The sequence below is a fragment of the Lissotriton helveticus genome, chromosome 10, assembly GCF_964261635.1.
Source record: "Lissotriton helveticus chromosome 10, aLisHel1.1, whole genome shotgun sequence".
NCBI lineage: Eukaryota > Metazoa > Chordata > Amphibia > Caudata > Salamandridae > Lissotriton > Lissotriton helveticus.
In genome coordinates, this window is record NC_136071.1 from 267217970 (window position 1) to 267231667 (window position 13698).

Genomic DNA, 13698 nt, shown 5'->3' on the forward strand with positions numbered 1-13698 from the left:
ATTAAGCACCGGGCAGGCACATAATAAGTGAGTTAATGATTCATTTTGATATCCACACAGACGACAGTGACAGTCACTGTAACAATTTTGCCAGGATGGTAACAAGTCCTTTGAAAACTGTAGGCCTAATCGATGTTTTATATATCTTTGTTTTAGGAACCTATTGAAGTGACTTTCCAAATACGTCTGTGGCTTTATCCCGGAATATGAATTTATCACGGTCCACCCGTGTCTTCGTTTTGCGGTACTTATTTTATCACCCAGATAGGATTCCCACTTGACCGTGTTTTTGTGATTTTGTCAAAAGTATTTCTATCCGGCATTGAATCCCACGTTTCTTCAAGTCCTAAATGAATCAAGGATTGGGACAAAAAGTCTCCCCAACTGTTTGGCACATGTTGTGTCCGCTGGGTAGCGATTTCTTCCCAACATAGTTTGTCCAATGATCCTTTTTCTTATGTACGTATTTTATGGCAGAGTTTCACAAAAGTTCCCATGCAGCGAAACTTCTGGTTCAGCAGGCCAAATTCCAGACGAACCTGCGCCGGTGCTGCCGATTTTGGGAGGTTTAGGGCTGCTTTATATATCTTTGTTTGTAAGCTGTTTAAAAGCCCCGCTTCTTTGCCACACCAAGTGACCAATGCATATGACAGGGTGGGTAGGGATTGTGCTTTCATTACTTCCAGCAGATGTCTGTAGTTTGGGCAGCTTAATTTTTTTTGCAATTGTCGGTATGCGTAGATCAAAGACTGTGTTTTTGCTTTTAGATCTGTTTTGTGTTCTTTGTTCATTTGTCCTCGCCCCAGTTTCAGACCTAGGTACTTATATGAGGTTTCCTCCTTTATTTGGATGCCATTTGCGTACCATTTAAATGTTGACTGTTTTGGACACACGATGCGGACCACTTTGTTTTTTTCTTTATTTAATTCCAAGTATTCATGTTCCAAATAAGTTACTAAGTTGTTAATCATCCTTTGCAGGCCTATTGGCGTTTGACTCAGAACAACAATGTCATCCGCATACTGCAGGAAAGGGATTGGGATTTTTGACAAATAGGGTGGATGGCCTTCCCCGACCTCCATGTGACTGACGATGTCTGACATATATAGGTTGAATAAACTTGGTGCCAATACACAGCCTTGTTTCAGACCCTGTTGTGTTGTAATTTCGGCCGTGATGCTGCAACCATCTCCCAATTTAACTCGAGCCCAGGTGTTACTATACAAGCTTATAATTGCCTCCAGCAGTTTCTTCGGGAGGCCCCATGATCTTAGTTTTCCCCATAGTCGGGTTCTGTTCACTCTGTCGAAGGCTGCTCGCAGGTCTATAAAACAAGCGTATAGTTTTGTCTTCCTTTTTTCTGCTTTTTCTTTTAACAGAGACAGGGTTATCAGGTTTGTTAGTGTACCGGTTCTTAGCCGGAAACCCGTTTGAAACATCTGTATTATATTCGTGTATTCCATCCAGTCTTGGAGGTGTGATAATAAGCATGACCTATATAATTTTGCCTCCACATCTGTCAGCGAAATCAGCCTGTAGTTCCCAGGCTCATTGTGGTCACCTTGTTTAAAAATGGGGTGAATTATGCTCCCATTCCAGGATCTGGGCAGTTTTTTCTGGTTGTAAATTGTATTAAAAAGTGGTGTTAAATAGTCTGCCCAGAATTCAGGCGAATGTTTAAAGATGTATTTGGAAGCCCATTGGGACCCGGTGCCCCCTCTTTTTTCAGGCGATTTATTATTGTTTTTAGTTGTTCTGTTGTTACCAGGGTTTCTGGAAATGTCTACTAATTTCTCTGATTTACTAGTGAAAGTGAATTCAGGTTTCCAATTTTCACAACCCACAGTTATCTTCTGAGTTTCTTCTGGAGGTCTGTTTCCTGTTCTTAAGATACTATCTGCATGTTCAGAGTCCTAATGCAAGTTTCACAGTCTGGTATACATTGTCTGTTTTGACCATCTGCCCTATCAATGAACATATTTTTGACATGTTGGATTACATTACATATTTTTGACATGTTGGATTACATTCTCCAATGCCTGCCTCCTGTGTTAGAGAGTAACCCTTTGTCAATTTATTGATGATACCCCAAAATGTTCGAGCGTTTTTGTGTTTCCCAGCAATTAGTAATTTAGTCCAAATTTCATTTTGGTATGATGTTTTTGCGTTACTCAGCATGATCTTGTATCTTTTCCGCATGGCTTTCAGTTTCAACTTGTCTGGTTTTATTCCACTTTTTATATTTAATACCTGCTTCCGGACTTCTCGTGCGATTTTCCTTTTTTCCTCTCTCAAGGTAATATTATACCAAGGCTTTTTCCCACTACTGATTCGTTTCGCTTTATGATTTTTGATTGGGGGGCACCTTGTTACGACTTCACATAGGTATTCCCATGTTTTTATTGGGTTTTCTTTTTCTTCCGGTGTTAGTCTGAGCAGTTCGTTTTTGAATTTATCCATTGTTGGTTTTATTTCCTTTCCTCCCCATTTTAGTTTACGCAGATTGAATTTTTCAGTATACTGATTGATGTTGTTTTGTTTTTCCGTCTTACTAATCACCATTTTTATTTTGGTAATTAGTGGAAGGTGATCACTTTCCACACGTTGCCCTATTGAAAATGAGCTCACCTTCGATATTAAATTTTTGCTCATTATTGTGAAGTCTATTGTTGACTTCCGGTTGCCGCTTACAAGAGTTACAGGTATGCCATTGTCCCCATTGTCATTCTTATTCAGGATAAAAGGGTCCAATTTGCCGAGAGCTCAGATTATTTTGTCATCTTTGGTTAAATTGCTATTAAAATCCCCCGAGATTATCATGGAATATGACTCATGGGCGTTTTGCAATGCCTTGATCAAAGTTAGTAGTGTTATCAATTTTTCATTTTTCTTTTCAGGGTGTACATAAACGTTGATCACTAGTAGGTTATGAATACATGGACCCTGGTCCAGCTTCTCCGTAAGTTTTATTACTTGTATCCACTTTGCCCCAGTGTCTACTTCTTCTGCTTGCCATCTGTAATGCTGGGCGATGTATGTTGACAAGCTTCCTCTCGGATGACCAAATTTTGATAATTTTGCGGCGAGGACGTGAAACTCAATATAACCCGGGATGGAAGTTTGATGTAGGTTCCAGGTTTCTTGTAGCAATATTAGATCGTGCTGTTCCAAGAAATTTATGGTTTCTTGGTCGTGCCCCATGCTATTAAAACCATGAACATTCCAGGAGCAGAGATTGATCATAAGTGGGTTTGTATCGAATAAATCATTTTGATTACAAACTGTTATCTGTAACGTTAATTTTCTATTTTCTTTTAAATGTTTAGGTTTGCTAGGTACACTTTTTGCTCAAAGCCGATGCCACCCAGGACCAGTCAGTAGTTTGTTCCTGGGCTCCTCCTGCCTTTTCTTGTCTTTTTGTATTATGTAATATTTTTTGCGGGGTTACTGAACATGCTCCCTTTAGACATGTTTTTTGTGTATTCACCTCTTCCATTTTCCTTTTGCTTGTAGGACCAAATTATAGTATTTTAAAGCATGTTTATGCCTCAGATTTAAAACAGCATGCCTACTTATCTAAAAAGAAAGAATCCTATTTTGGTTATGTAGTTAGTTTCATATATCGATAGTGATTTGCAACAGGGTTTACGGTGCTATACATGTTCTTAATTTATGTTTTCTTTATTCCCTTAGGCCTTCAGTGCTTATTACAAAGGTGGATTTGAACCCAAAATGAACAAAAGAGAGGCTGCATTAGTACTAGGAGTGAGGTAACTAGTTATTTTCTATAGAGCATCGCAGATGTACTTGCATGTACTATAGACCCTTTGGAGCTTCGTCTCTTCAATCTAGTTGGTCTGTTTAAATCTATACGCTTCAGAAGCCACTGCCTTAAGACATGAGTTCAGCAGTCTGTACCATTTCCACTAAGTGACTTGATTTCACCTTTTAAAAAGTCGCATTGAAAATGTATTTACTTGCAAGGGCCCTTTCTTCCTAACATTTTATGCTGATGCCTTAGTAATTAGTTTTGTTTTGCATTGTAATGATATAACGTCTCTTTGTGTTATTTACAATGCAGTCACTATTTATGGTGGTCGGAAAGTAACAGCCACAGTAACTGCAATGTAATGTGTATAACATAATAGCACTTGATTGTCAGAGCTTAGCAGGGTACACATCTGTACACTTTTCTAGTTTGTGTGTGCGCCTGTGTAGGGGTTGCTCTCTCTGGTTTGCCTCTGGAAAATCCATTTGCCACACATTTGAGAAATCATTTGTAAAGCACTCGGGCTCAGGTCTGATTTCTGAGATGCACTGAGTCACTTCAAAGTAATCATTTATACTCGGAGAACCGACTGAAGGTCTCACTCGGTTCTGGGCCAGATTACAACTCTAATATTGCAGTCCTCCAGTCCTCAATGAGTTGAAATAGGGCTGTGTTCGTTGCCCTTGCTATTTTCCTTATACCTCGCTGATTGTCCTGATCTGATAAACAATTTAAATGTGCTCCCTCTGAAATTAGGTTCAAAACAAATTTCTGTATTAATCATGCCGACGATTTAACTTTTAGGCCTCTAAAGCCTGTTGGTGTTCAAAGACAGTTCAAAAGAACTAGCAGTTAATTAATCTAATCACAACCTGGGTGTGAACAAAGGTAGGACAAAAATCAAGGTGATGGGCTTGGGTGTGAAATCTCAATTTATAAGTGTCTAAACTAGAAATTGTGCATAAGTTTAGTTACCGCAGAACAGTCATTACAAATAATCTCTCTTGATCCAAACATGTAACGGGTCTATTTCTAAATCTTCTGCAATCGGGTGGGTTTAGAGAAATGTTTGAATTTGTTAGAGGGTAGAGACCCCTCATCGCTATTAAAAGTGTATGTCTCCAAAATCCTGTCAGTGGTACTTTAATGTGGCTAAGGCTCATCCAATAGCAGCCCTGAATAGTCCTGCCAGCATTGAGTCTAAACTTGGGAAACATTACTCAAGTTTGGGGCAGTCTTTTTCCAGTCAAATGATTTTTCTAGAGCTGGCAATAACCAATATTAAACATATGGCCCTTGGGTACATTTTTCACCATGCTTACAAGCTTTTTAAGTTGTGATGGTGCTTTTAAAACAAAACAAAAATGTGACGTATATTTGTGCACGATTCTGAAAGAGTTTTTTTCCTTCTCTAAACTATTCTGGTATTCAATAGTCCAATTAGACATTTCAAAAGTAGTCATTTTTTTGTAAAACATTAAAAATTCAGTCTTTTAAAATTGATAAAACTCAAAAGTTATTAGTGCGATTTTAGCACACTGCCAGCAGATTTCGAGAATACAATGGAGCTGTTATCTTGTCATCATGATGAGGTGCAATTTACCTAAGAGCAGATTTAGACCCTCAAGTGTGATCCATTTATATGAAGTTTAAATTTGGTCTGCTCCCTTTAAACATGAACCCATGGGCCAAAGTCAGAGGAGTAGAGTGTCCTTGCAATTGTCAATTTTGCAATGCTGTGATTCACAATTTAGTGCATGTGCTGTTATTCTGTCCAGGTCTACACATTTTGAGATCCTAACATTTGGTTCAGATATGGTAGAAATTCTCATGTGTGGCTAGTGATGAAGCATCATTTTTGTTGTTCAACATCCTTCTGTAAATATTTGCTATTGTTTAACAAACTTTTTTTATGCCATTTATAAGATTTTAAGGAGGCTATGTGGACTAATATAAGATGGCTTTAGAATATTATACTGCATTTTGGGAAACAGCATGATAGGCTTTATGCTACTTGAGGACTTTTTTATTTAAATGTAATGTTTTTTTTAGTTATTTTTAAGTATAGCTAATATATGTTTATAAGGTCTGTCTGGAACACCTGGTATTCAGATAGAGCTCGCTGATTGTTCCTACAGCACATTTATGACATCAGATCAGTAGCACAGTTTAAATGAAAGAACCAACAGGACTCAATAATAGACTCAAATAGATTTAGATTAATTTGGTTATTGTATTAAAGAATCAAAATTCATTTAAATAACCAGTTTCTTTAGGACTTACGTCAAAAATATCACAGCTTGCATTAAAGCACCAAACATTTAGGCAAATTCTTATCGAGTGGTTATAAAGTCAGTTTGCAGAGTTACAGACTGTGAAGGCAGAAGGATGGTTCAAGTTTGTAACAGATCAGCAGGGAAAGGGGAAAGTCCAGACTTAAAGTCCATTTGGGGCAATCCCATTAGTTTAGAGCTAAAGATATCAGGAAAATTGGAAAATGGAAATGGTTCGTCAAAAAAGGTGTCAGCCCTTCAGCTACCAATTGCAGCATCAACAAACAGTCCTAAGTAAAAGATTGATCAGCATAGCACCCGGGTCTCCAGTATGAAAAATCAGATTGGTGGTTGTGTCAAGAAGCAAAAATCAATGGCATGTCCTCCTTTGAGGTTTCTTCTTTCATAGAGTTTTTGTAAGGGTGGGTAGTATGCCCAGCCGGGGGAGTTCGCAGAGTTTTGCCCACTTCACGAGCCGCTTGGAACACGGAGTGCAGCAAAAACCCAGTTTCTAGTTTCAACTCGAAGCCATTCTCCACGAGTAATTGGGCATCAGTCTTTTCAGGCAGGTGTCGGTTTATAAATTACTATTTCGTTTTCAGGGAGCGAAGCGGGTAGGATTACCGCTATTGGTCACGAGGTCATTAGTCACAGTACCTCTTAAAACATGTGCAGGATGTGTTGGGCAGCATCTGTGCGCATAACGTTCACACTGTCACACACCACCATGAGAAGCCCTTCTCTGCTCCCTCTACCCTTGTAGCAGTGTAGCCCAGATATGCTGACAGTCACAGTTCGTGGAGGGTGTCTTGTTTTCTGCATATTGCCGTCTGTGATCACATCATGCAGGCTCTGCCGGTCTCATTGTGAAGGGCCCTTATTTTATCATGCCGTAAAGTGTTGGTACTGGCTGTCTAGCATTTTGCAGAGTGTAAATATGCAGGTTGCTGTTTGCAAAGCACACGGCGCGCGGCGTGTCGCATTATGTTTGTACAGGCTGCCTCACATTATGCAGGCTGCTTATAGTTTCTGGCTTGGATTGTGTAGATGCAGTCTGTGTGCACACTATGATGGGCGTGGCTGTGTCTGATTGTATAGCTGCACAAGTTGTACAGTGTGCTGACTGCGGGGGATGCTGACTGCTCTAGATTATGTGGTACAAAAGGGGGTGGTGATGGACGGAGCATCTGAACCAATCAAATACTCACACCCAGTCAAAAGATCTGGGTTTGATCCATCACCGTTCTTTAGCCCACTCTGCCACCCCAGTTCAGACATGGCCATATGCAAATCAGTCTGCCTCCGTCCATCACCACCCCCTTTTGTACCGCTCTATATTATGTGGCATTGGGCTGTAAAGGGTGTTGCCAATGCTCTGGTTGTGTGGTGCTGCACACATTGTAAAGCGTGTGAGTAACTGTCTGATTGTGGGGCTGCGCATGTTGTTGTTGTGGGTGATGCCGACTGTGCCTTTGATTGTGCGTTGTTGGACTGTGCACACTATGTGTAGGGGGCTGCTTGTGCTCTGGTCATGACTCATGTGGTGCTGGCGGTGCACATTGTGGTGTGATTTTACTGCCTCCGGTTGTGGGGGTGCGCGTGTTGCGTGGTGTGCTGGCAGTGCACAGATTTTGCGTGGCACTGACACTGTCGCAAGTAAGCCCGCATTGGATGCCTTGCAGGACACCTGCCAGTCACAGATTTTCTGCCACGTGTTGTAGGCGCACAGCAGCGGCCTAGCTACCTTCAAAAACAAGACGTTGGTTTGAATTTTTTTGTGCCCCTCTGGTGGTGTGACAAGCCGGTGTTTAGTTTTAATACAACATAATAAATAATGCCAAAAATAGATTGCTATTTGCATGTGTCCCGGACCCCCAAATGACCCAACAGAGATAATTGGAACCCTTCTCTTTTTTTTCAGTTTTTTCTAATTTCTTTGCCGGGATGTTTAATAATGATGCTGTCAGGGTAGGATTCCAGTTCCAGTTAACATGTTCGCATCCGAGAGGTGCCTCGACCTCGCTTGTGGAAGCGCAGTGACTCGGGGTGGCCCCCACGCCTTCGAGCGCCTCTGGGGTGAAGTGCCAGTGGTGGGACAGAGCATCAGTCATTCACCACACAAGCTCCACATTCCCTGCTGAGATCACTACAGCTGACAGCAGAACCTTCGGAGACAGGACGGAGCTCACAAGAGCCGGCTCCAGCCCACATGCAGGTGACAGCGGCCGGGTTGGGTAGATGCCAGATTCCCGACCCGTCACATACTTTGTAGCTCGGGGCCGCTTCCAATCCGAGTCAGGATTCACAAATACATTCCTTGTCACAAACAAGGCAGATGTCGGGGTCAGAAGGGCTCAGGAATGCCAGAAACAACATACAGTTTCGCCCCACTCCGCTGACAGGCAAATAGCTGCAGAAAGCCGTATAAAAGTAACCCTTAGCTTCATCATCGTAACCCTTAGCTTCATCATCACGTTACATGCAAACACATGCAAATGAACGACAAAACTGTCTTGAAAAAGAAGATATGTTCCTTGCAGAGTGTGACAACACAATAACATAAACAAACATCAACGAACAGTACTTTTGCATGGTTGTATAGCACCATTTAGTGGATAGATAGAGAAGTCTCAGCATTAGAAAATTAATAAAGTACTACTATATTACTGGGAACGGAACTCCACTGAATCTCGCTGAGTTTTTAGGTAATTCCGCAGAGTAAAATTCTGCGAACTCCGTCCACCCTTAGTTTTTAGCAATGTCCAGTGGTGTGGCATCACACCACGTTCGAAAGACCATCGCATGTCCATATTCACACCGTGTCACCTGAGATGGTTGAAACATAAAGCCGGTCTCCCAAGCTAGTGATAAGAAATGAGCGATTTGTGAGTCCTCACAGGCCTAATTGATAGGAAAGAAATACAAAGTTGCGACTACTAGCCATAGCTGAAATTCTATTCCCACAGGAATATTTCACTGTGAACGTTGAAGAAACATTCAAGAATGTCAGGGTGCAACATATCACTTGCAAAGAACCATCCATTGTATTAAATCAGGGGAAAGGTCTGCACTAGAGAAAAAGCATTTCAAGAATACCTTATAGTTAGCATTGCATGTTTAAATGAAATGAGCTCTAACTTTACTTCGAATATATTGAAATTAAATCAATTTATTTGAAGAATATATATGTGTATATAAATATATAAATAGAGATGGGATTAAAACATCCTGGATTTTTCCAGCTATAAAATGTTTTTAACATAGATTTTATAACATTATTTAAATACTAGTATTTATACTGAGATATGTTTAAATAATGTGACTGCACGTCTATATCGAGGGCTGTATTTAATGATATGTATCCCTGCATTCAGGCAGAAATAATGATTTGTACAGCAGTTACCTCGCATAGTCTGTTGTTACTGTTTATGATCACATGACCCAAAATTTCACCTGGGAGGGGGCGTGCACGGTGTGAAGCACAAAATAAAAAGTGAAAATAGCATACAGATAGCTGAATGTGATCAAGGGCTCTTGAAGCCCGAAACGCGTCGTTGCTGGCTGTGGTGTAAGAACAAAATACATTTATACCTTGCCTGAAATGCTGTGGCCGGTCTGAGTTCCTGCGTCGCCGCGAGACGGAAGTGGTTGGAATTGCTGTTGCATATATATATATAATATTACCTACTGGCGATAGCCAGTAGGTATATATAGTTAGGATTGTTTTCCATAGGGAAATCGCAACATTCTATTGGGAATAACTTTGGCGCCGGTTGAGGAATCTTCCTGAAATTTTCCATAACTTTGCCTCGCGGCGCTCCGGTCCTTCCCTGAAAGTTTGGGGGGGATTCGTCAAGCGGGGGCGTCCCAAAATGTGTTTTCCCCATGTTAATTTCCATAGGGCGGTTGGACTCACTTTTAGCCCGAACGGCTGAATGGTTTTCCACCAAACTTGGCAAAATTGTAGGGACTGGTAGCCCGATGTGCCTTTGCTATGTCTCAAGATATGTGCTCCAGTGGTTTTTACGAAAATTAACTTTGAAAAAATATATATTGGGCTACATTGGGCTATATATATATGTTAGAGCCCAAATGTAGCCCAAAGATGGCCACCAGAGACAAAAAAAAACAAATGTAGCCCAAATATCAGCCAGATGTAGCCCAACTATAGCCCAATGACAGAATGTCCCAGAGTGTTCTAAAGAACAACTAGAGCGCTAATAGTCTTACTTATGACAAAAGTATGGCACACCTGAAGTCATCTTGATTGGAATAAAGTGTTAACACTTAAAACATTTAATTTGCAAAGGAACAAAATGAGGGGGTTCATTTTGCCATAGAAATTATGATTAATGCTGAAGAAAGAAAAATTGGGGCACATTTTGAGTGACTTCTCAAATCCTCTTATATTTCATTAAAAAAAATTCTGATATGCAGTCTCCCAAGATGGCCACCAGAGACAAAAGAGCCTGTGCTTAAAAACTCTGTTAGCAAAGCAGGCATTTGAGATTTAAAAAACGTTTTAATATATAAAAACGTTATCTGCTAATAGAATTAGCATTTAAAAAACCTTGCGAATTCAATAAAAAAAACATAGGTTTCAGGCCTTATATAGTTAGGAATTAGCATTTAAAAAACCTTGTGAATTCACTGAAAAAACCATAGGTTTCAGGCCTTATATAGTTAGGAATTAGCATTTAAAAAACCTTTGAAATTCACTGAAAAAACCATAGGTTTCAGGCCTTATATAGTTAGGAATTAGCATTTAAAAAACCTTTGAAATTCACTGAAAAAACCATAGGTTTCAGGCCTTATATAGTTAGGAATTAGCATTTAAAAAACCTTGCAAATTCACTGAAAAAACCATAGGTTTCAGGCCTTATATAGTTAGGAATTAGCATTTAAAAAACCTTTGAAATTCACTCCAAAAACCATAGGTTTCAGGAGTTATATAGTTAGGAATTAGCTTTTAAAAAACCTTTGAAATTCACTCCAAAAACTATAAGTTTTAGAGGTGTTATAGTTAGCTGGACATTTTTCTCATACAAAACCATTGAAATTGCTCCTATATAGTTAGTTGTACTAACTATATTTCGCGCACCTACAATCCACTGCTGATGATGTCACATATTAGATCATTCATGACATGGTCAGTGACATCACTGATGACATCTCAAATGACATCATTGATGACATCATCCACGTGACAATCACATACACCTTTTCATACACTATTACAATTTTTCATCACTCTTTGTAAAATACAGAGTATCATATTTAAATCCATTGTCACAGCAATACAAGTATCTAAAAATCCACTCAGTGATTCATAGATGTATACACCCATCTAATCACTTACCTATGGATTCACTCATACATGCTGTCAATGAACAATAGAACACTATCAAAAATACTTATACATCTATATCGACATTAAACAGCACGCATCCTATTCACATATGAAGTCATCCTACTCACTTATGCAAACATTGGATCATACTTACATATTTACTTAGCAAAACACTTATACAAACACCACTTCTTCTATTCATTTAGATAGTAAGTCATACTTAGTGAATTATAAAATAATTATTACAAGTATACAGTTATCCATACAGTCACTGACACAATCATTGTGTCTTATGTATACTTATTTATATACAACAACTGACACATACACTGCCTTTTATTTTTCTAGTTTGTTGGACCTGTATCATTGAGAAATATATTTGCTCATCACCACACCCATAAAGATATTCACTCACCCAAACAACTGTTAGAACATGTAGTTTTAACTTCATATATCTACTGAATCAACTATTCACACATCTTTGGACAGTCACACACCCCCCACCGAACCACACACACTTTCACACTCCCATACAAATACTCAGTTAACTAATCAATAACTAATATAGACTTTCACATAGCTAGTAACCAACTGTAGAATCAGTTTACACAACAACTGACAAAATGATAAAGATATTCACACAGTTTAGTCACTATCCACTATATTTAGTGAGACATTATAAATTGGTCAAGTAAACAGTCAATTACACTGCTACTAAATCCTCCATCCAAATATTTATTTATATATATCCACTTATTCTTCAATGCAAATTGCTATATATATAATGCATATTTAAATAACGAAGCAAACCACATTCACTGGATGATGTCATCAGTGATGTCATTTGAGATGTCATCAGTGATGTCACTGACCATGTCATGAATGATCTAATATGTGACATCATCAGCAGTGGATTGCGGGTGCGCGAAATATAGTTAGTACAACTAACTATACAGGAGCAATTTCAATGGTTTTGTATGAGTAAAATGTCCAGCTAACTATAACACCACTAAAACTTATAGTTTTTTGAGTGAATTTCAAAGGTTTTTTAAAAGCTAATTCCTAACTATATAACTCCTGAAACCTATGGTTTTTTCAGTGAATATATATATATATATATATATATATATATATATATATATATATATATATATATATATATAAATATACCTTTCAGAAATATTATTACATGGAAATAGCTAATGTTAGAAATACCCTACTACCATAAAATTTCACGATATTCTTATCAATGTACTTTTTTCATATTTCATACTACAAAAGTCTCTAGTGTCATAATGGCAAATTTCAAGCTTGCACTTCATTGCTACACATTTTTGCACAGACTTTTCTAACTGGTGCATTCTCAGCAAAGAGCATGAAAATTACTCGGCCACTTCACATTGCATCACAATTTTCATTAATATATGTCAATAAGAAACATAGGCATTAACATTCATTATCACAACTCATTTATATGTATTAGTGTTGTCTTTTAAATGTGTTTTCTTTATTTCATGTTTTAACCCCTTCAGTGCTGCGCGAATTCCCCTGCGGTGCTGAAGGTTCTAAAGAACCTATGGAGTCATGACGGAACGGTTCCGTATGAGCACAGGCCAACCGACGCTCATGACGGAACCGTTCCGTCATGAGCATCGAAGGGGTTAAAGCACACTTTTACGATTCTTCTACTACACTTGTCTCTGTTTCATGTGTCACTGTGTCTAACGTATGCAACATGTACTTTCAACTTTTTGTGTCTTCCATGTATAAACATGTCATGTAATATGTTTTTGTGTGCTGCATCAAAAACCCTATATTGAACAGAGTGAGGTCTTGAAATAACTCTTTGCTCTCGTTATGCCAAAAGGATTTATTGAAGGTCAACCTGCTTTAAACTCTTTACTGGGCCAAAGTGGAGAGGAAAGTAATTTCCCAGGGATTAAATCCCCTTGAACTTTTTGAAGTGATGTAGGCCCGCAACCTTTCAGAACCAGCTGTCAGTATGCTTATGACCTTTTCTGTTATGACCTTTTCAGTGTGTCTTTATTTTTCATATCACTCCATTGATGGAACAGCCTGAAATGCACGTTTTTCATTTTGTGTATCATTTTAGTAATCCATGAAACTGTGTGAGCAATATGTGTCTGGCTTCTGTTGCTAATTTTATTGAAAGTATAACCATCTCTCCCTAATCTGCTTTTGAAAAGTTGGCAGAGCATTTGCATAGAGGTCCAAGCATCAAGTATGGTAGTCAGAGCCAGTTCATGAATATTAATAAACCGCAATTCATATGCATAGAGATGGGT

At 38.9% G+C, this 13698-nt stretch overlaps 1 protein-coding gene across 3 annotated transcripts in view; it reads left to right on the forward strand.

Moving 5' to 3' along the window:
* The window catches only part of DNAJC19 (DnaJ heat shock protein family (Hsp40) member C19), a 92068-nt gene that overhangs the window by 29920 nt on the left and 48450 nt on the right, over positions 1–13698 (forward strand). For all 3 annotated transcript variants that reach the window (XM_078665283.1, XM_078665284.1, XM_078665285.1), the window contains exon 4: positions 3694–3770. In XM_078665283.1, coding sequence (XP_078521409.1) covers positions 3694–3770 — 77 coding nt within the window. The remainder of the gene's footprint in view (positions 1–3693; positions 3771–13698) is intronic.